We start from the raw sequence: 23860 nt of genomic DNA, 5'->3' as shown, positions 1-23860 counted from the left end.
GCCAGGCAGACGCCAACGCTCAGCTTTTGTACTTTAATGCCAGCAAGCAGAAAGCACGCTGAAATTCTTATCCGAGATATTAGATGCATTTCTTCGGTTGATTGACTGACTGATTGATTGATGATTGATGCACTGGGCAAGCATACGCTCTGTCAAGCCTGGATACAAGAGATACCACTGAAAGCGTTAGAAAGAGGGAAAAGATAATAAGTTGGTTCTTAATTGAATTGTGTGATTGATTGACTGACCGATTGATGATATGACGTTCCAAAACGACATAACTCCTCTTGGAGATATGACGTTCCAAAACGACATAACTCCTCTTGGAGATATGACGTTCCAAAACGACATAACTCCTCTTGGAGATATGACGTTCCAAAACGACATAACTCCTCTTGGAGATATGACGTTCCAAAACGGCATAACTCGTCCGTCCGTCCGTATGTATGAACGCAAGGATCTCAGAACCTACAAGAGCTAGAGACTTGAAATTTCAGATGTAGGTCCTCTTAGTGCCAGCGCAAATGGAGTTTGCTTCCGATAATCGATAACTTACTCCGTTTCCAAGCAATCGATAAAAATCGATATCGATATCCTGTTTTTTGGGCAATTTTGGTAAATAATAAGAGCCAGAGTCAGCAAACTTGGCATATAGCTTCTAAAATAGAATATATTTATGCATTTGATGTTGGAAGAGGGTTCAGGGTCTTCCCTAGTCGGGAGCTCTCGACTTAAGCCTCTTACTTGTTTTTACGTGTGATTGATTACTGACTGATGATTGACGCACAGGCGTATGGAAAGTCTATTTATGTATCTATATATATATCTCTCTCTCTCCATCTCTCCTCTCTCTCTGCTCTTAGAATTACAAGTTTATCGTACCTTGTCACATTTTGGTTATTTACAGGGTATACAGCAATAGAAACATAGTCGATTTTCTTGTTCATAATGTGGACTGTTTGTCTGCACTCTGACGGCACAGTCGTTGCCATTGGAATCGAATATTTATTATCAATACATATTCCTTAAATCTAGGTAACATTATTATCATGTCACGTTTACAATTGGCCAAAATACTGTTGGCAGTCCTTGGAACGTCTTCACGTATTGCTGGGCGGGGGAGTGGGGGGATATACAATTAGAAATGGAGCTGGCTGGCGTCCGTCTAGGCATCACGATCTGGCGGGCAGCCGCGTTTTAGGCCAGGCGTCGTTGCCAGCTGCCCGATGTCCACAAATGTGCTGCGACGCTTCAGGATCCGCTCGAGGTTGGACAACGGCGGTGTCGATGTCCTAGCTGCCGAGGTAGTGGATGTGGGCGTGGCAGTAGCAGAAGCAGCAGAAGCTGCCTGATTGCCGGTGAAGGATGTATGCCAATTGATGACTGAGCTGCGGCTATTAGCTTGCGCCGGCTGCGGCTGCGGGGGCGTGGCATTAAGGCGAGCATTCAGATCATCGGGATTGAGAGTCTTGCGCCGCTTGGTTAGCTTGGCAGACGGCTCCACGGGCTGCTGCTCCAGCTGTCGGCCATTGGACGTTATAGTGGCCGTGACATTGCGATTGAGCAGCTGGCTGATGAGCAGACGCGGTATCGGCGGCTGTTGGGCCTTGCGCATCAGTTCCGTGTACAATTTGAGCATGGAGCGTTCGTCCTGGAAGCGTGTGCGGCGCAGGCTGCTCTTGCTGATGATCAGGCCGTTTTGGAATTGATAGAGCACCTGCATTAGGAACTTTTTCAGATCCGTATACGGATGAACCTCCTGAAAGCGATGCACAGCATCCCGATGGAACGTATAACAATGCTGAATATACTCATCGAAGCCATCACTTTGAATGGCCTGACAGAAATTGCAATGCCGGAATTTCTTATAATGATCGAGCATGTGACGCAGCGTTTCCATTTCCGTGGTCGAGGCGAACATGCAAAAGGAGCAGTGAAAGATGAGCAGATCCTTGACCTGACGGAAACAGAAACGTTCCGGTGATTCGCTGTGCTCCACACGTCCGTGCTGCGCCATTGCCACATTTGTGGGCATTATCACGCGGCACATGTTGCACTGATAATACTCGTTGGGATATTCGCCGGGCGACTCCCGTGACTCCCTGACGGCGCCCAGCTTGAGCAGTTCGTTCAGTTCCCGATCCTTGAGGGACTTTAGATCGTTGGACAAATGCGCCTCGGTCACCATATGCTGGGCCAGACCCAACCAGCCCTGGTAACGATGATGGCAGAACGCGCACTCGTTCGGCTTGTTCACATCGCAGGCCACCAGATTGCGTATGGAATGCACATTGGGCAGATGATTCTCCAGCAGCGATTTCGCATTGCCAACAAAATTCCGGCATTCCGGACAGCGCAGTTGCGGCTGTACGCTGAAATAAAATGGATGCTCCGCATGCTTCTCCGCCCAATGTTGGGTGCGCAGCTCAACGACATCGCTGCTCGTCTCGTTGCAGTGGGAGCAGGTGAATTCGTATGTTCTCTGCAAGCAAACGAAAAGTATCGATTAATCGATAGGTCGATAATTGTTAACAACGCTGCAGCTGTGTCTCTTCTTCCCCTTTGCAACATAATACTTATAAAGAACGCAGTTTTGATCAACTTCCATGATTATAATCCAATCTTTATGTAATTCTCAGTGCATAAATATCGATCTTGCGACTTATCGAGAATAAATGTAATTAATGCCGTCTTTTGACCATTTTGTGAATGTGCATGGAACTTTTATAATGGGTGCAGGGTATTAACATATATTTTAAGAAGGAAAATCAGTTATTAAATAAAAAATAAAAACTATGCAGTTTAGTTTCCGAAAGATTTTTCTGTCATCTTTATGCATTTGAACTAAAACTGGGTCAGTGTGACCGTTTGCTTGATTATTAAGTAAATGTACGCAAGCATAGAGATCGATACAATGGCTCAAAAGTACGATAAGTATCGATTAATAGTGCGGAGTAAGCAACGGATAGTTAGATGATAGTTGGTCTGACAAAGGCTCACGTCTATGAAACGCACGAACAACGATCGATTAATAGTGCGGAGTAGGCAACGCAGATGCTAGTTGACCGGACCAAGGCTCACGACTATGAAACGCACAACAATTTAAATGGCGCATAGCGAGTAAAAATGCAGCTTACCTGTTCATAAGTCTCTTCATCCGACGAAAACAGCTCGATCTCATCGATAATAGTGGGCTCATTGGGGAAACTGTTGTTGCTGGTGACGGTGCAGGTTTTGTTGTTATTACTGTTGTCATTGTTGTTGTTGTTATTGCAGCAGCTGCTGTTGTTGCTGGGCGTCGTGCTTATCGATGTATCGAAAGGATGGGCCATAGCCCAATAATCGTCGTCGGGCATCTCGTTGGCCACCCGCTCGAACTGCTGATGGACAAGTCCCTTTTTGCCGGCATGATTCTCGTGCATATGGGTTATGATGACACGCTCCAAGGCATGCCCCTGCGTGCAGTGGGCGCATTTATATTGAAATCCAACCTTATGCCGGATCTCGCAGTGCTTACGCATGCGCTGGTAGTTGTTGGCCGCGCCGTCGCACGAATTGCAATAGAAGCCCAACGTATGCCAGTTCTTCATCTTGCATCGCTGATAGTTTTTAATCGGTTGCACCCGCTTCTCGGGATGTTCGCGTCGCATATGCTGCATCATTGCCGTCACATCCTTGTCGCACACTGTGCAAAACGGACAGCTGAACTGATGCTTGCGTCCGTGCACCTGTTCCATGTGGGCCAATATCTGGCTCTGGCTGGCCACCACCGCGGTGCACAGATTGCATAGCCAATCGTCTGGGTTGGTGCGTATACCCAGGGCTGAAAATTTAAATGAGTTCAGTTTCAATGTTCTGAATAGCGACCATAATTAATTGATGCTTCTTTCGTTTCTTCCCAGACCACGAAAAATCCATAAAGGAAGCCGACAACGGATGATATCTATTAGGCAAAAGGAAACAGGAAACGAATTGCATGTAGGAGACAAAGGATCCAGATGCATGTGAGCCTCTGGAGAGTCTAGTCTAGTAATCCCTCGAACTAAGTCAAGTCTGTTGGGCTTGCAAGCTTGAAATGTCTTCAGAATAGGAGCTTGCAACTGGTTATTGGTATACCTATGTTCCAATTATCGCAGAGGAGGGATTCGGATGAGGGATTGGGGTGTCATGAATTTGTTGAGATAAACCTCTTAAGAGAAACCTATTTGCTGGTTGGCGATCGGAATAATTACAGATGCTTCTTCTATGGACTCTCGGACGGGCAACTACTTCTAGGGATCAGGAATTCTATAACGCTACTGGGAGATCCTACCACGCGCTTGCCGAGCTTTGAGAACCTAACTGAATTCCGTGGGCCAGGGCATTAAGATTCCATTCTTCCAAAAAGAAAGATTCAAATATTGAAGAGGCCAATAAGTTTCGAGTTGAGTTGCTGGCACGAAATCGATAACTATCGATCTGAGCTCAAGTTCACTGCGGCACAAAATCGATACTTATCGATCTGATTTCAAGTTCAATGCGGCACAAAATCGATAACTATCGATCTGATCTCAAGTTCGATGCGATCGTAGGAAGACAAACAGACAAGGCTTATTGTCCTAATAAATAATCCTTTAACCCCCTTTTTAATGGTTCAATGGATCTTATCTAGATAAAAGGAAAGTTCCAATATATGCCGTTCCCGACTTTTGTACTCACATGACTTAATCCAACGGATCTCGCTGTTGAGGGAGCTGTCGCTGCGCCTGTGGATGACAAGGTCGACATTCTGTCCAATATGCCGCTGAATGTGTCGCTCGATGAAGAGCCGCTTGGGATGGAACGCAGCGCACAGGCCGCACTGGTAAATGAATCGCTTGTGATAGGCATAATGCTCGAGCAGTTTATCAAGGCTGGTCAACTTGTCCTCAGCTTGGCAGTGGAAGCACTTGTACAGCTGCTCATAGCTGTGCTCCGTCATGAAATGTTGACGCAACGCCGACTCCGTGGCCAGATGGACACGGCATTCGGCAATGCAGCAAACGAAGCGCTCCGCCCTCGGCACATAACTCCATTTGGGAATGCGTGGCACACGGCTGCCCGGCGTTTCATGTTCACTGGCGGCTGCGTTTGTCGAACTAGCCGGCTCCGACGGCGTGGTGTTAGCTGCCTCGCTGGTGGTTGGTGGCCGTTTGGTCGTCGGCTTGGCATGGTAGGCGACGATCACCGCCTGCTCCCTGTGCTGCTGGAGATGGTTGTGCAGTTGTTTGTATTGCTGCGACTGGAACTGGCATTCGCCGCACGTCATCATCTGTGCGAATGCGCGCTGGCGCGGCAGCAGACTCAGCTCCGAGGGTCGATAGATGGTCTTGGTGCCCTGGCGACGGCACAGCCATTCGTCCAGCAGCTTATTGACAAAGTCTTCCATTTGCTTTTTGCCAAAGGGCTGCTCGACGGCGCAAACCCAACGCTTTGCCACCACGCTGCCATGCTCTGCCGGCTGATCCTCCGGCTGCGTGGGCAGCTCAATGAACTGCTGCTGGCAATTGACCAGACGATATTGCTCGCCATGCTGTTTGGACAGATGCTGATGCATTAGCCTGCGATTCGTCGTCGTTTCCAGGCAAATGCTGCAAAAGTAATTGTGCCGTGCATGCATCTGCTGCAGATGCGTCCGCAACGATGGCGGACGCTCAAAGGTTTGTCGGCAAAACTTGCACGTAAGCGCACCAATATTCGGATTGCTGGCCATGTGGAATAGCACATGATTGACAAACGCGTCTTCCGTCAGCGGCACGCTACACGCCTTGAAGGGGCAAGCATATAGCTTGTTATCTGGAATCGAATTTGAATTTGAATTGAGGTTAGTTTTGCGGCCCGGATTGGATTACTTTAAATCAAATTCCTTTCGGGTAACCCAAACATAATCCCCAAACAGTAAATATAACGAAATCTTCCATTACATTCCGAAAAGCGTATTTTAGTTAGAGCTAATGAATAAAACCCTTAACTACTTGCTTATGGGTCTAACTAGTTGATGCGATTAGACTTGCCCCATGGACTTCAGCGAAATGCAGCTAAGGTTTTCCACTTTTTATAAGGGTATATTGTATTTGTGCAAAATCCAAATGTGTATAACAGGCAGAAGGAAGCATCTCCGATCCCATAAAGTATATATATTCTTAATCAGCATCAATAGCCGAGTCGGTCTAGCCATGTCCGTCTGTCTGTCTGTCCGTATGTATGAACGCAAGGATCTCAGAGCCTACAAGAGCTAGAGACTGAAAATTTAGATGTAGGTCCTCCTAGGTCCTCCCGCTCAGATCGAGTTTGTTTCCGATAATCGATGACTTACTCCGTTTCCAAGCAATCGATAAAAATCGATATCGATATCCTGTTTTTTGGGCAATTTTGGTAAATAATAAGAGCTAGAGTCACCAAACTTGACATATAGCATCTTAAATAGAATATATATGTTGAAAGAAGAGGGTTCAGGGTATCGCCTAGTCGGGAGCTCCTGACTAGAACCTCTTACTTGTTTATCTTCCAGTAATAGCATAGATAAACGCTTTTCCGTGTCTTGCACAGCTTGGATAGGTTGTAGTTAGTCTTGGGGTGTAGCTAAGCTAGGATGCTCAATGACATCCTTTTTCAATCCATGCAAGTGGAGAGAGAAAGGGAAACTTTATAAGAGAGCAGCATCCTGCTTTAAGGGCAACTTTGGTGAGCAAAACTTCTACTGCTAACTTTGTCAAGGAGCTGGGAGACTTACGCTTTAGACGAAGTATTTTATTAATCCACATGATATAAGGAGATTTTAACACACTCCACGTATAACAAGTTACTTTACAACAAAGCAATAGCCACTCCCAACCATCCTTGCGATCGCTTACAATTTGTGAGAATGTAATGCAGTTGGGTTAACCTGAAATCCTATGCCAATCCATCAAACAACCTGCCTTGATCCCTCACAGCTCTACTTAGCCACAATGCAGGAATCTCTCACAAGGAACCATATTCCATATTTAGCATCAACTTTAGTATCAGCGAATGACCCTTTTGCTTCAATCCTCCGCATGACCTTGATCCCTAACAGCTCTACTAAGCCACAAAGCAGGGATCTCTCTCAGCAGAAACCATATTCCACATTTAAGCTAGCATCAACCATTTTCAGCGAATGACCCTTTTGTTTTCCCACAGCTATACAGACAATAAAGTCAATGATCTAAGCGTAGTTCTTGATCGTACATTATGATTACATAAGTACGACTCTCATGTTACGAACGTTGTCAACAAGGTCAGAAGTTAAGCGATCCGCACACAAGGAGGGTCACTCACTATATATCTTATATCTGCCCGTATTCCGACTTCTGTTCCAAAGCAGGGTCGAGTAAGGCTGGGCTCTTAGTGTCCAGCAGACTCTTGATGATATCTCTTACATCATCATCTATTTAAATCATGCTTGATGTAACATACTTATACTCCAATGTACTTCGGCGAAGAATTTAGCAATCTTCAACCACAATTTTCTTGAATAGAGAAGATTAAAACAAACGCACTAGCTCGCATAGAAAGAGGCCGACCGGCGGACGAACAGACAACGATCTTGTGGTTTGATCAGGTGCGACCTATGTACTGCCCGCAACAGAATGACGGATCTATGCAAAACGGAGAGACTAGCAGGGAAAGAGACAGATGAATAGGGGAATACGGCTATAACCATTCGACATATGTTTCGGAGATGTCTCCTTCTATGCGTTACACATTTCGAGACAAAATTATAATACGAAAAACATGGGGAAAGCCGTTCAGCGAGAATGCCCAATTGATCTTCCATCTTTCAGGTCCTTCCGCACTATTAAACCGCATTGTTGCACTATGCCCGGAAAATCCTGGAACGCAACTAATCAGAGAGCTTCCACTTTGAGCTGCCTGGCAAGCCGCATGCTCCCAACAATTGCAACTTAAGCTTAAGGAATTGCTTACTAACCATCATAGCCGGTGTTTTTGAGCAGCTCCTCCAACACACTGGATATGGGTGTGTTGGTGTCCCGCAATGCCCCGAAGTAGGTTGAGGGCGGAACAGCTGCGTCAACAGCTGTCGAGGCTAGCGAAACTGTGGCTGTTGTTGTCGCCGTCGAGGAGCTCGGGCCACTGCGCTGATTGAGCAGATCGCGAATACGCTGACTGACCGACGTGGCCGTGGTTGGCGTGGCCGGCGAAACGTTAGACTCCTGCAGCTCGGAGCGCGAGGCGAGTCCGTGCTCGATGACCCCATGATGCACAAAGTCATCCACATCCCTGCCAATGTGCGGGCAATAGGCGCACTGCAGATAATCCTTGCTGCCGAAGCTATAGCAATGGAACTTCATGTGCTCCCGTATGCAGAGGACCGTGTGCGCACAGAAGTTGCAATTGGCCGCCATGCAACGAAAACGATCCGCCACAAGACGCTTGGTGCGCCAATTGGCGGCGCTTTCCGGCGTCTCCTGCGGCTGCTGTGGCTCGATGGTGATGTTAATCTCGGCGGCCGAGTGCTGCGGCACGTTCTGGGTGAGCACGTATCGGCCATTGGTTATGGCGGGCAGCGGCAACGTTTCACCGGCCAGCTGGGGCGGCACACCTTCGGCAAGGCTGTACACCTGATTGATGGCCAGGCCCAGCTCAGACGCATGATTGACGACCGTTGGCTTCAAGGTGGGCGCCGCGGCTGGCAACTCGCTTGGCTCCAACTGCTGCTGGCTGGGCGGACGCGGCTCGGCGACGAGCAACTCGCGCAGCATCGTATTCGTATTGGCTTGACTAAACTGTATTAGCTCCGGGTCCAGCTCGGGGTCTAGCTCCGGCTCCAGCTGGGCTGCTGTTGGCAACGCTTCCGGCTCGGCCGCCAGACGATCTCCGGTAAAGCGACGCACGCGCAGCTTAGGCAGGACGGGCTCCGTTTGTGCCGCAACTGGAACTGCCATGTGCCGGCTGACCAGATGCTGCAGCTCCGCGCTTATGGTCAGCTGCTGCTCCAGCTGCAGCTCCGGCTGCGGCTGCTCCGTACAGCTGGCGCAGTGTCCGCTCCAGCGCACCAGCGGATGCTCGCGAGCAAAATGATTCTCCAGGCCCTCCAGCTCGTTAGAGAACAGGAACTTGCAGTCGGGCTGCTTGCAATAGTAAGCGGCTTGCGGTTCTTGTTGTTGCTCCGTCGTTGAACGCAAACGATACGCCACATTCTCCACGCTGAACTGCTGGGTTAGCGTGGGCGTAGGCGTAGGCGTGGTTGCCTGAGCGGGCATTTGCACGGAATCCAAGTCGGCGACGTCGCCATCGCAGCAGCTGCTCGCCGCGGACTTGGTCGACTTGCTGCTCGTTTTGCTGGCGGGGCTGCCGTTGCCCAGTTTGCTGCAGAATTTGTGGAAATTGCGAAAGATGGACTTCTGGCGTTGGACGCTGCCGCTGCTGCACTCGACATCGATCCATTCGTCGCGCTGTTTGGGCGTGTTCATGCCCTCGTCGTGGTCTTTTTCATTGTCGGAGCCATCCGAGCCGATGCCGGACAGATTATCGTCCGGCTGCAGCTGCAGCTGCTCCGGTTCTAGTTCTGGCTCCACCTGCTGCTGCTGCTGTTGCTGTTGCTGCTGGCGCTGTTCCTCCTCCTGCTCGAGCTTGCACTCGTTGAGCACCAGCAGCTGATCCTCCTCCGGCAGCGTGGGCGGCGGCATGGTCAGCACATCTACGCACGCCGACGAGTTTTCATCATCCAGCTGCGCCTCCGGCTCTACCTCCTGCTCCGGCTCCGGCTCCACCTTGGTCGGCTGCTTGGGCTTTTGCTGCTGCTGCTTCTTCTTGTTGTTCTTTTTGCTGGCCTTCGCCTTGCCCGCCTCATTGGCCTGGACATTGTGTCGCCGCAAGAGATTCTTGGCCAGCGCCTGCGATTTGACAATGGGCACCCCGGCCGTATGATAGATGACCAGCTTCTGGCCGAGGCCAGCCAATGGCTCGTCCGTAAACGCATGCTGATGCTTCCAGTGCCGCTCCAGATTCTGTCGATTGAGCTGCACGAAATCGCACAGATGACATACATGAATCCGTATCGGCAGCCGGCAGCTGTAATTGTTGTTGACAATGACGCGGGCGCCGGCGCCGCAGCCTGCAACATGGCGTTCGATTTCGTTGAGGCGATGCCGCGGCACCTTGCAGCGCGAGCACTGGAAATTCGGTTCGCCCGTATGCCGAGCGAAGTGCTCCACCCAGCTGGTGTTGGTCAGCTGCAGATGTTTGCGGCAAAACGGACACTTGTAGCCATATCGGACGCCCTGCACGCTGGCCAGCGATAGACCGTAAATGGGGCGATTATCCTGGCCCGTGCGCAACTGCTGCAGGATGCCCGGCGGCAGGCGTGAACCGAAATGTTCCTCATGATGCTGCACATAGTGCAGCAGGGGGAAGCGCAAGAGCTTGGCACAAATGACGCAGCTGCTCAACGCCGTGGACATGGCGTGCCACGAGGGATTTATGTTCTTGATGGGGCTGCTGCTGGCCGCGGACGCTTTGCTCGACGAGCGCTTCCTTGTCTTCGTCGTCGTCGTCTGCTGCTTCTGCTTCTTCTGTCGGAGCAGCTGCTCCAGCTGGGCGCAGCGCGACAAACGCACCAGACAGCGCTTGGTGTGCTCCGCCAGCTGCAGCTGCTGCTTGACCTTGAAACTGGCCCGATCCGGACCCGAACCAGCGCCACCAAAGCGTCGACCACGTCGCGCCACGTTGCGTATGAAAGGCGCCAGCTCCGCGTGGCTGGCAAAGCTGCCGCTGCTCGATCTGCTGCGCAGGCTGGAGGCGCCGCTCTCAGCCAGCTGCTTGTGCTGCCTCTGCTGCTTTTGCTTTTGTGCCGTGCAGGCGCGTCTGCCGGTCGCACGCATCACATCGTCCGCATAGTACATGTGCGCAATGTCCTCGTTCAGCTTGTCCAGCTCGCTGCGCTTGGGCTTGCGCCGTGGCGGTGGCAATGCAGCCGCCGGTTCGTTGCAGACGCGCTTTGCAGGCGGCAGCTCCGGCTCCGGCTGCTCCTCCTCCTGCTGCTGCTGCTGCTCCGGCTGCTGCTCGCGCTCCTCCGTCGCCGCCTTGGGCGGCCTGCCGCGCTTGCGTTTAGCTGCCGTTGCGGGCGCCTGCTCTTTGGGCTTGGCTTTTGGTTTGGGCTTGACGCCGGGCGCCAGGCCGAAGACATTGCGACTCAGCTGGGTCTCGTTCATGGCCAGATTATTGAAGCAGGAGCGTCGCTTGCCGGCGAGTATATTGTGCGTGGAGATGCTGCAATTGTCGTTCGTCTTCTCGAACATATTGGCCAGATGCCGGTTCGCGCGCCGGCTGGCATTGCTATCTAACGCCTCCTCCGACGCCTCCTCCTCCTCCGCCTGCTGCTCCGTCTGTTCCTGCTGCTGACGCTGGTGCTCCACAACGTCCTCGTAGACGAAACTATTACCCGTGAACAGCTCCGATTTGTCAACCAGCGGCTTGCTGGCCAGCGGCATCATCGATTTGCGTCGTTTCATGATCCGCTTCAGTTCCGTCTCCGCCTCCGGCTCCGTCGCCACAGCCTTTGGCTCGTCGTTATTCTCGTATCTGGGTATTATGGTGATGGTGTGCGCATTGGGACCAAGCACCACCTTTAGCTTGGGCAACTTTGGCATGAGTTCAGGCTCATCTTTTTTGTTCGCCTCTTTTGGCTCGGAGTTTGTCTCTTCGGACAGCTGCTCCACATCGACAATAGCGTCCTCATTGTCCGCCTCCGCCTCCGGCTCCACTTGCTCTTGCTCCTCGCCATCCTCCTGCTCCGGCATTTTGCTGCTGCCTTTGGTTTTGCGTCTTTCCGGCTGCTCATCCGGCTCTGCGCGCTTTTCGGACGTTTCCGGCGGCTCGTTCTCGACATTATCCGTGTTATCTGGCTTCTTGGCCTCCTTTTCTTCTTGGTCCTTGGGCTTATCCGCATTGGCTTTGTCCTTTTTCTGCGCACGTTTATCCTTATCCATTTCGCCTTTCTTATCCCTGTGCTTCGATTTGTCGCGCTTCACGTGCTCCTTGTCGGACTTGTGTTTCTTATCCAATTTATCCGTTTTATCAATTTTATTTGACTTATCTGCTTTATCCGTGCTATCCACTAATTGATCTGTTTTATCCGTCTTACCCAATATTTCCGTTTTATCTGCCTTATCGGCTTTAATTGACTTATTCGCTTTATCCGGCTTAGCCACTTTATCCAATTTATCCGCCTTATCCATAGTCTTATCTGTAGTCTTATCCAACTTATCCGGCTTATCCTTTTTGTTCACTTTATCCGTTTTATTTACCTTATTTAACCTATCCGTTGCCTTCTTTTGTGCCTTTTTCGATTCCCCATTAATACCTTTCGTCGTGCACGTCTCCTGCTCGACGTCAATATCATTCCAGTTCTCCTCCTCCTCCCCTTCCTCCTCCTGCACTTCATCCGACCTATTTGTCCTATCAGCCTTCTGCCCTCTTGTCTCTCCTCTCGTCTCGCCGCACGACTTGTCCGCCGCGTGCACCTTCTTGGGTATTTTGAAATCGAGCTTCTTGTTGGTCGCCGTTCCAGCCACATCGCGATACGATGTATCCAGCTGGACGCGATCACCATCGACCGTTGCCTGCTTTGGCGCCGGCGGCGTCTCGTGTTCGATTTGACGCTGCTTTTCGGCTGCCTCCAGTTGACGTTGCTTCTCCGCCTGCAACTTGGCAGCTGCAGCCTTAGCCTCACGATGTTCGCGATAGGTGCGCGGCTCGGCGTGCACAGCCGTAGCCGTGGGCGGGGGAAAGCGCGGATTGCCATTGTGGCCAACGCCGCGATGAAAGCCACCGCGGTAGCCAAAGCTGGCGTTGGGCTTGTTGTAAACACTGTTATTGTTGTTGTTGTGGTTGTTATTGGACCAACTGTTGTTGTTGTTATAGCTATAGTTGTTGTTGTTCTTATTGGCTGCCTGCCAGTTGGGGCCAGGCGGCGCGTCATCGAAGCCAGCGTACGGCACGACCTTGTAGGGCGCCGGACGACGCACTGCGCCCGGATACTGATGATTAGCTCCTGCTGCTGCTGCTGCCGCTGCTGCTGCTCCGTCCGGCTGCTGAGCTCCTGTTGGGTTTGCCAGCAATGGCACATTGATGTTGTTGTTGTTGGTGACCCACTTGTTGCAGCGCGGATCGCGCGCATCCCGCAGCTCCGTATTATTATAGCGCCGCATTTCAGTGAAATCCTGCAGCGGCTCATTGGGACTGCACTGAAAGTCGGCACTGGCAGCAGCTGCAGCAGCCGCTGCAGCGGCGGCCACAGCGGCCGAGGTGTTGAGATTTAGCGGTGCCCGGGTCCGCAGCAGCGGCGTCGGAATGTTGTGCTGTGCAGCAGAAGGAGCAGCAGCAGCAGTACGTGGAATGTTAACCATGGCGGGAGTACGCGTCTGGCTGCGTCCGGCTGTCGGAAACGTGCGCGTCGACAGCGCCGGCGGCGGCGGTTGCGGCGACAAAGACGACGACCTCGAACGCTGCTCCAAGCGGCTGTTCGCATAGACGGCCTTGCGTCCGCGCGGATCATTGCAATTGGAGGCCAACTGGGGTGCAATTGTGTCGCTGTTGCCGCGCAACGCGGCCAGCTTTTTGCGCGCCTCCTCCAGCGACTTGAGCTTCGATTGTTCCGCCTCCGAGCTGGCCGATGCTTCGACGGACGGCGCCGGCGGATTCGAGCGACGCTCGAATACGATCAGGGGCGATCTCGTCTGGGGACTGCACACATTGGCAACGGCGGGCGGCGGTGTTGTTGTTGTGACTGTCAGTTGATTGGTTCTGCGGGTGAAATCCTGCCGCCTGCTGCCAATGGGCGAGGTTAGATCCACGGTCAGACTGGCTGTCGGCTGCGCTCTACGCTCGAAGTCCGCCTTGGCGGCGGGCGTTGAGCTCAGGTCTGCATTTAACGAAGCGCTCGGCATGAGCGGATTCGATCTGCGCTCGTAGCCCGTGGATCTCTTGGCTGCAGCCGGACTCGGTCTATGCACATCGTCCAGCCTGGACGAGGGCGCCGTGCCATTCGCTGTCACAACTTTGGCGGCGGGTTTGGCTGCGCTTGGATTCGATTTGGGCACAACTTCGAGGGCTGCCTTTGAGGTGCTTGGCAGCTCGTTTGGTTCCGCGGCATCAATGACAATTATCTCGCTGGGATTTAGCAGCTGCAAATGGAAATTGAATTTGTTTTTAAAGTCAAGTTCTTTTAGTTTACATTTGACATTTACGTACGGCACCAAATTTGGCCTTCAGCTTATCAATGACGCCCTCGATTTTGCTCAGCTTCTCCTCGGGAAAGCGACGATAGAAATCCTCGGCGGGCATTCTAAAATCAAAGAATGTTTAAAATCAATATAAAACATATTTAATGTGCCATCAAAGTACAGCACACAAGGTGTGGCGCTTGTTTTTACGCGCATTTAGGTATTTCGTTGCCTGATGCCTTAAAATTCGCAACAAGTTTAAGCTGCGCACAGCCCAAAGCTGGATAGCAAAGTATGCTGAAGGTAGCACCGGCAAGTTCTTCACATATAGCTGGACATAAGACTCCACTTGCTCACATTTTCGAGTTTATATAAAACTGTTTGTCCTGACTGACTGACTGATTGATGATCAAGCCTTAAGAGCTTCGCTTAAATTTCCACTGTGTTGTTCCACCCGCATGCGTGGAAAAATCGCGTAAAACATTTGTATGCAATTTTTTTTTTTGATTTGATCTGAATTTCATTTGCATTGAGCTTTGTTTAAATTCATTTGAGGCGTGTTTCACACTTTTTGGAAATTGCATTCCTAACGATTTGTTGCTTGACGTTTCGCGCTTAGATTCATTTCCCAGAATTTATATGAAAAATCATTTGAGACGTGTTTCACACTTTTCGCAGAATTCAAGCTTCCTTGGAGAAAAAACCGATTCAAAGATTTGTTGGGCGAAGTTTTAGGTTTTGTCCGAATTGCTTCAAGCTGATTCCACTCAAAACAGTGGAAAATTGGCGGAAAACGTTTTATTTTTTATGCTTACCATTCGAACGGCTTCAAGATCATTTGTGGGAATTTATTTGATGCGGTTTTTACACACATATTTTTAAATAGAAGCCGAGATCAAGATCGACCGTGTGCTTAGTGAAAAGGTAATGTCTAAAATGGGTAGCATAAAACGTTGCACGGGCAAGGCCGGGCAATGATTATCATTGAATATGGACTTACTCGCTTTCCAGCAGCTCGACGAGCATGTTGAGCTTACGATATTGCTCCTGGGCCAGCTGGCGTCCATAGGTTTTCACCACATTCTTGATGAAGGGCGCACAGGCGCGCAGTTCCTCGACCTTGGCTATGTGAACCGCTGTGTTCTTCTCCCGCTGCCCGGCCAACTTATTGACATCATCTGCATCGGCCATTTAACTTAAAGTAATAAATCTTTAAATTGGAATAAACAAGAATATGAAATTTATTAAAATACTATGTGAAATGTTTTATACTTTCAATCAAATCACTTTAGACTTCTAGCATTTACCTAGATTCTTTTTTGAATAACACAGAAAAAAAAAAAAACTATTTTTCTTTTGAGCATCGAATATGTTATATATCAGGTCTTTAGCGAAGTTGTCAAAGATAGTAGAGAACTTTATAGAGTATTGTCAAAAAACTGACAAGTATTTTAGATTAACGTAATATCAATTAGCATTGAGCTGTGAATTCACAATATCTCTAAAGTGGAAACTCATTTTATACGAAAAATAAATGTAAAGCAAAGAAAAACTTTCAACTCACTAAAAGGACGACAAGCTGAGTCGACTTAAAGTCGACTTAAAGACTTAGATCTTAGAGACTACAGCGCTTTGAGATTTCATGTTAACAATCCACCCTTTTTCTACGTTTCCTTAAAATCTACAAATATGGATTTCGTATTGTGGCGCACCGCCTTGTATATAAAGTTAGGGTATAATCATTCTAAATAATTCATACTTCTTGCCATTTTCCAAAAATAAATACCTATCGATCTTTCGTCAAAGTTTTTTTTTGAGCATTTCCCGTTTATCTTACGAGCTTGACTCCTGACTCTTTGGTACAGTTTCTTATGTATTTTTTTTTAGATATAACTTCTTCAAAATTCTCAATAGCAATAAATATCGATATATGGAACTTTGTAGATTGTTTCTAGAAGATGCATATAGTATGTAGAAAAACTAAAATTTTTGTATAGATTATTAGAATGTAACACCTCACAAATATCGATTTGCAGCCCTGGTTTTTTGAGCATAGCTCTGAAGATCTGAAGAGGTTGACACTAAATTGGGCAGACTTTTTAAGGTTATGTTTTTTTTCTAGATACCTCTTCGACTTTTTTTTTTTATACACAAATTATTAACAATTTAAAGCCCTAACAATGAGCACAGAAGTTATTAGAGCACCGATTTTTCATTGCCTAGGATAGGTGCACAAAAACTAAGTTACGACGGCGGGCAGCTGGTTACAGGGTATCTGCAAGTCGAGTGACAACACGAAAGATGTGAACAGATGTTTACAGTCAATTTTGAAAGATGCTTCTAAGAAGACCTCAATCCAGCTCTAGGACCTTGTAAGATTTCGACTCGTCACGCCTTAAGTGGGCGTAAATTGTAGTCCTGCACAAAACGCATATGTTTCACACTATTTTTTTTAGGTTATTTAAAATCAAACTGTTTTCCGTAATGCGCAAAATGATGAAATTTCATATGGCTGCACTTTTTTTAATTTTTTTTGTAATAATTCGAAAACTGTTCTTAAACTTGGGCTCACACTAGGAAGGAAAAGAATCGAACTGGGTATCGATAGTTGCAATAGAATAGAATATGATGTCACGATCTTGATGCGCATCAAGAAGTGCTGAGCGGCTGGAGTGTAACCTCTTTGCGTGCCTCTTGGCCTTGATCTGGCAATGACACGACTTTTCAATATTGTGCATGCATAATGTTGCCTGGGGCAAACAGGTGGGAAGCTGCGTTTGAAGCTTTGACAAGCTTTCGGTCCCTGGCAACTGTGCAACACCTGGACTAATTGTCAACCATACAGGTACGTGTCTATGCAAGCTTACAATGCAATTAAACGCACACACGCACAGACACAGACACACACACACGCGCGCGCGAGCACACATGTGCATAAGAGGCGCTTGCTTTGGCTCCTTTATATTTATTCCTATTTGTATTGGTACACACCACTGTGTCCAGCAGCAGCAGCAGCGGCGGCGGCAGCGGCAGCGCAGCCGCTGCCAGTGGAAGCAACAGCGTCAGCGGCGGCGACAGGGAACAACGGCAATTGACAGCGACGTTTGCAGCGGCAAGGCATTTGTTTAAAAACGCGTATGCTCGAATACTCGATAGGAACTACACAACAACTAAAAGTAAGAACAAACCACAATGCACATTACAAAAAAATTGGCGAAATAAAAAACAATGTGTTTACAATTTAAAAGAAAGCGTCACACACACACAAAAAAAAAAAAAAAAAAAAAAAAAACAAACGCACACGACGCGCTTGTGTTGTTCATGCGTTGTTCCGACGTCGTGAAAATGCGACTGACAATTGAGTCAAAGACAAGCATGGTGCAGGCCAAACCGAGTTGCCACCTCGTGCTCAGACATTAATTAGTGCAATAATTAGAGTTGCACTGGCAACACTTACATCATAAAACTGCATATTGTTCAATGTTCAATGCGCATGCCAGTTCTTGCGGTTATCAATTAAATGTTGATTTTATATATTTCGCATAATTATTGGTATTGGGCATATGTGGCAACGCGCAACGCTTGGCGTCAGCTGCTGACAGCTGATGCTGCCAAACGAATTCGCCGCATTTCAGTTCGTCTTTTTTTTTTCCGGTTCCCTTTTGGTTGTTGATTTGTTTGGCTCGATTTCGTGCTGTTGCCGCAGTTGGCCGCTTGGCGTTCGCGCTGTTTTTGTTTTGATGTGATACATGTGTGTTTGTCTCTGTGTGTGCGCTTGCGTGAGTGTGTGTGCGTGGCACTCTCAGGGTAGAAAAATTGTGTTCGCTTCCCAAAGATCTGTTGAATTTGAAAATGCGCAAATCCAATATTTTTTCACATTCTTCTATTTTCTTTCCTTCGCCTTCAGGTTTGGTGCGTGTGCATGTGTGTGTGTGTGTGCGTGCATGAAATTTCGTCACTCACACAAACATAAATATGTCCGCCTGCATGTGTATATGTGTATGAGCATTCATATGTATGCTTATGCTTATGCTTGAACTACAGTTAAGATATCTGCTTCTTTTTCTCGAAACCTCGAACCATTTCTCAGCTCCAGCTCTGGTTTAGTTTGGTGACAGGCGCAATTACTGCGTATATTACCCGGCGTTGTATGGGTCACTTGGATATTTCAAAGTTTTTGTAATTTGTGCCAACTTCAAATAGTTTTCGAATTTGGCATCCGATCTCTCAAGAATTGTAGTGTGCGAAGAAGATGAAACATAAACATAAGCCCGAGGCTGCTTCCATTGATGTGTCCTGTTTTTTTCATGTTGGCAAATTTATTATCTTATTGTTTCAATTTCTTTAAGAACATAACAACTCAAATTTTCTAAGGGTATCGAGAGGGTTTCTTTAACGTTTTTATCGAATTCGAAGAAACACTCCAATTATGTCTTCTGACAAACATCAGGGCTTGAACCACGGACTTCGCCATCGAAGTGCCGACGCTCAGGTCTCTACGTTACGCAAGTAAATTGTCGGGATTTGTTGAAGACCTATTTGGCGGCACTTGAACCGCCATCTTCCCGCTTGCTAGTCCGACGCACGACAACTCACGAAACCTGAGGCTATGTCTAGTTGAGCCTTACATATTTTGATCGCCAAAATATTCTCTATTGTCCTCAAAGAAAGCCCACAATTTTAATGCTAGGTAGAATTGTGTTTGAGTTCTCTAAGATTTAGGAAAAACATTCCACCTGTCCAATAATCAGGAAGACAGTATTCGACTGATATATTCAGAAATTTCGGAGTAACCTCTTTCTATTGCCCGTAAAATACATAACCAGTTAATCCCAAATAGAAAAATATTAAAAGTGCTTTAATCGGAAGTGTTCAACAAGAAGAAACCCCCAAGTTTCTTCTTATTGATGATGCGCTTATCGATTTTTATCGATTCTTTGGATATGAATATCCAATGAATCTCATATCTTGATGATACGAAAAAAACTTGTGCGGACGCACGGATAGATGGACATGTCCAGATCGACTCGGCTATTGATACTGACCAAAATCCAGGATATATGTTATACGCTATCTCAGCGCCTTTTAGAGCTTCAGATAGTCGACGTGTTCCATTTTCAAGCAATATCGAAATCAGGTTATTTGAGCAAATCTCTTAGGTTTTAAGAGTCACCAAAATACAGATCAGGTATCTTTCATTTTATGGCTACTGCGTAAGGGTCAACAGTCATTCGACAAACCAACCACTGCCTCGCGACATCTGTCGCGAATAGTAGAATCTTGTTCTGCGTTCATGATGTGTTGGTCATTCAACTGGAAATTCCGAAGTTCCAAAACTGTTACCTTAGGCACCTTTACCTTACAACAATAACCATTTCCTCACCGATGTGGCAAACTCTTTCATTATTTCATATCACTCGTCTCTTCAAAAAGGAAGAAATGCGACCGAAATTTGAGAAAGATACAATTTGTGGGCAAACACTTGAGAGAGCATTGAGAGTAAGTCAAAGCAGTTTCCTGTAGTGGGAGCGAAAGAAAAGTCGGCAATGCTATTCTATCACACAAAGGCATATGGCTCTCCAACTCTCTTGCTCTCTGAGCAAGTGAGAGAGTTACGGACCCGGGCCAAAATGAAGTCGATGCGGGACCTGACGCACAGAAAACGAGTAGCTACTCTTTTCTGTTCTAGCTGTCCCATCTGTTTGTTGCATGGTTAGCGCTAAAAATCAGTTCGAGGTGTGGTTGGCGGGGCAATCACAAATAGTTTGGTCGATTGAAGTTAGTTGTGAGTTCGACACCGTTAGAGATTCGATATAGATTTTTATCGATTGCTTGGAAACGGAGTAAGTTATCGATTATCGGAAACAAACTCGATCTGCGAGGGAACTAGGAGCACCTACATCTAAAATTTCAAGTCTCTAGCTCGTATAGGTTCTGAGATCCTTGCGTTCATACATACGGACGGACGGACAGACAGACGGACATGGCTAGATCGACTCGGCTATTGATGCTGATCAAGAATATATATAATTTATGGGGTCGGAGAAGCTTCCTTCTGCCTGTTAAATACATTTGGATTTTGCACAAATACAATATACCCTTATACCCATTTTTAATGGGTTCAGGGTATAAAAATCTTGATAATTTAATGAAATCAATCAATGTTGATACGAATACTTTGGGAAAATTTGAATAAACTCCTCTGTTGAAAATGAAAAGAAATAAGACGAACCAAGGTGCGAACCCAAACCTGGGTTAACAGATGTAAGGAACCAGGTTCACGACCTGGGTTAACAGATGTAAGGAACCAGGTTCATGATCGGAGCTTGAAGACAAGGTTTGGTTTGGACCGTTAAGAACACTATTAGAGGAACGATTCGGTTACACTTCGAAAGGATGTTCTGGACACACGCGTTTCAACCTTCTGCCTGGAAAGGACGAAAGAAATGTACGAAAGTTGTATAAGAAGACGATGAGGATCACAAAACATGCGATCTAGAGATATGCATGGGCGGTGTGTGGTTCTCCGCGGAACAATTGGATCGTGTTGCGAAACTCTATTTCATGCGGTCCCGTGCAAACTTAAAGAGCACGAAAAGCACCACCGCGCGAATCAAATGCATTGCTGCAAAACGATTTACTATGCCAAGAAAAGAAGGTTTCTGTGGCCTAAAGGGTGTCGCTCTTAACAAGAGGATCATTTCTAGCAAAAACAAAAGTAGAGTAAAACTATTCCAATAAATGAAAAGAGCATAAAGCTTACAACTATCAATATATATATATATATATATGAACTACTTAAATGAGACTTAAGATTTAAATTTTACAGCTCGTAATACTTTAATCTAAATATATATTGTATGCATAAAAGTGGCATCACTAGCAAATTAAAAGTACTTTGGCGATACATGCGCATGTATATGTAAATATATATTTATTTATATTACTTGCGCTAAGACCCATTTGACTTATGTATTCCTTTGATAATATATTTTATTTTAGATTGAGAGCTTTTTTTTTAGAATTTTCTAACTTGGGGTAAGACTATTGATATTTGCCCCAAAGATATATGTTCAGCACATTTTATCCCGCACGTTTTGTAGCTTGTAATTTGTATTACGACAAGAACAGAGGTAGCTGGAAAATTCGATTGCTGAGTTGGTAGTACAAGGAAACCTAAGCTTTCAAATAGACAAAGAAAAGTTGCAATGTTTTTCTTATCCCTCAGTGTAGATCGATTTCATCGTCACAACCTGTCTTCTTCTTAGTTCCCATCTCATCGTCGATGCTGATTAGGAATATATAAACTTTGGAGGGTCGCTGGCCGCTTTCAGTTGCATCTAAAGCATATTTAATTATAGGTGGGACTTATCAACAATAGCAATTATTATATGCCCGCGACAGATAAGATTAAAGCTTTAAAGCTCAGCGTCAGAAAAACGCGCTTTACTAAACTATTTTTCTAATATTTAGTTTCACTTTCACATTAGATATATTGATTTCAAATGTTCTGCTTAAGAGTTCGCTCTGGATGGCAAAAGTATTTGTCCGACTTTGGGATTTGGAATTTTATGGAGTTGCAAAAGAGAGCTATTACTCTACTTTTTGTATCACTTTCTGCACAATATAATATAGCTCTGCGCTTTTATTCATTTATTATCATTCCAATAGGACACAGGATCACAGAAAAAGTGTGTGGCCAATCGTTTTACCACTTTTATCTTTCCCGTAAAACTTCAACAATTAACCATGGAATCGGTTAAGTCTCCGTTGACGGGATGTTGGCAATTGTGTTTTATATCTATTGTTCACAATCTTTGGTTCTAGTTTAATGCCGATTCTTTTGCAACTTTCGGATGTTTATTTCCTTATCCATTTACTCGCTGGGCATGTCTAACCCGCGCTCCACGGAGCTGGTAAGATAGGTGTTAATAAAGCTTTTGAGTCTGTGTTATTTTATTTTCATTTAATTTTATCCGTTTCAATATGTATTTCGGTTTGTTGAATCCTGTTTATTTGCCACGCTTTAAGCTCTCAGCGTTTCATATTCCATCATTTTGATTTTATTGTTTCTTCCCCTTTCAAGACGATCTATAGAAGTAGCTGAGCTGAGCTTAGTACTAAGACAACCTACAAGTCTAGACAAGGTCACAAGGTACTAGAGGTAGCGCCCGTCAGAAAAACCTCTAAAGGTATCTATCAATCGGGTCCAATACGGCATGACCCTCTTTCAACGATTTAGCCTTTCTCCTTTTTTAGGATAGCTTCAGAAAATTGGGAAATATCGAATAGTTAGCTTAAAAAATGATGGAGTTGTGGAATTGAATCAGATTTATGCACTACTTCCATAAATTTAGGTAGATTTGGAACTCGGTTAGAACGCGATCACCCCTTAAGAAAGGTCGGAGATCAGATAAACTTCTTCAGCAGCCGTTACGCCGACAACGCCAGGTCTTGGCTGCCCCATCAGAGAGAGGCGCCTCCAAAGGCTATATCCCGTCGACATTTTTCTTAACTGACAAACAGGCATGTGACTCATTCGTTTCTGCCCCAAATACTTCATTTCGGTATATTTTATTGGGTGTGCGTCTTCGAAAGGTGAAATAGTAGCTTTTCTTGGGATAGACAACAATATGCCACATTTTTGTAGAACGCAAAATTTACATTTACTTGGTTGTGTTTGTTTGCCGATCGACAGTAGATCACAAAGCTTTTAGACAGGCAGCAAAAGCTTTGCAGAAAATAAAGCTCTTTCAGAGCAATTCTATCTTCCATCAATTGGGTTAAACAAAATACCAAAAATACCAAATGTTGGTATTTTTGCAACAATTGACACGTTTCTTTCTAGTTTGTAAAAAGCATTCGATTCACTTTTTTTTTTATTTTCAATACTTCATAGGCCTTAAATCCTTGATCAACTTGAAAGCTTTTGTTGAAATAAAGCTATGGCTAGGAGACCAAGAAGGCAAATTAAGAAAGCAATTAAATCTTAAAAAAAAAAAAATGTCGCGATCTCTGAAAGATGATGAAATAGTAGTAAAGCATACGGTTGGGAATGATATCAAACCTACTTGCAAATAGATTTTGCACTTTAAAACTGAGACAAAAAAAAAACTATCCAAAGAAAGAAAATAAAACGGAACCGATCAACACAGCACACTTGATAAACGCGAAACATAACCACAATGAAAGAATAATCACAAAATAAGAAACACAGACACACACATACACAGACGCAAACGCACATAACCGCGACACACGAACACATTTACGTACAGTCGCACACATGCAAACAGAAGAAAAAATTACCGAACGAACGCAAACGCATTTTATGCCATATTGAATTATTACCAAGAGCAATACGTCCACAATCACCGCTTGGCCATGGTTCAACGTTAATATTACCGTTTTACTATTTAATATTATTCCTTAATCTATGCGACTTACCGTAATTGTGTGGATATTAAATTTCCATTAGAGTTGCAATTGGTAGTTGTAGTTGTTTTTGTTGTTGTTGCATCAAACAGCGTCCGCTGCAATGCTCACTTTGGCGAGGTTCACACTTCTGAAGTCGGAACTCGAATGACGGCAATCGGCAAGCGATATGTGTTTCGTTGTGCCTGGCATGGTTGGCA

General features: G+C 46.4%; 1 protein-coding gene across 2 annotated transcripts; it reads right to left on the bottom strand.

Annotated features, from left to right (window-relative positions):
* Positions 1-945: 945 nt before the first annotated feature.
* LOC115768819 lies at positions 946-17556 on the bottom strand. Of its 2 annotated transcripts, XM_030713518.1 has the most exons (8): positions 17527-17556; positions 17217-17395; positions 15226-15435; positions 14254-14347; positions 7970-14186; positions 4699-5814; positions 3138-3823; positions 946-2482 (listed from the first exon to the last, which is right to left on the bottom strand). In XM_030713518.1, the coding sequence occupies exons 3-8, from the start codon at positions 15414-15416 to the stop codon at positions 1166-1168; spliced, it is 9621 nt and encodes a 3206-aa protein (XP_030569378.1). In that variant the 5' UTR covers positions 15417-15435; positions 17217-17395; positions 17527-17556; the 3' UTR covers positions 946-1165. The 2 variants fall into 2 exon arrangements, with proteins under 2 accessions (XP_030569378.1, XP_030569377.1); XM_030713517.1 differs by lacking the exon at positions 17527-17556 and having other exon boundaries at positions 17217-17473.
* Positions 17557-23860: the final 6304 nt, after the last annotated feature.

Source organism: Drosophila novamexicana, unplaced genomic scaffold, assembly GCF_003285875.2.
Source record: "Drosophila novamexicana strain 15010-1031.04,08,12 unplaced genomic scaffold, DnovRS2.1 tig00002045-arrow-arrow-pilon, whole genome shotgun sequence".
Classification (NCBI taxonomy): domain Eukaryota; kingdom Metazoa; phylum Arthropoda; class Insecta; order Diptera; family Drosophilidae; genus Drosophila; species Drosophila novamexicana.
The sequence above is the reverse complement of the archived record's forward strand: the minus strand, read 5'-3'. Positions and strand labels throughout refer to the sequence as shown.

What these genes read in the sequence shown, in the direction of transcription:
- LOC115768819 (XM_030713518.1), bottom strand. Translation starts at nt 15,416, where the DNA reads ATGGCCGATGCAGATGATGTCAATAAGTTGGCCGGGCAGCGGGAGAAG. An exon ending in CAAAAACACCGGCTATGATG is followed by an intron (nt 5,815 to 7,969) that starts GTTAGTAAGCAA and finishes ATTCGATTCCAG; the next exon opens with ATAACAAGCTATATGCTTGC. An exon ending in GATCCGTTGGATTAAGTCAT is followed by an intron (nt 3,824 to 4,698) that starts GTGAGTACAAAA and finishes TTAAATTTTCAG; the next exon opens with CCCTGGGTATACGCACCAAC.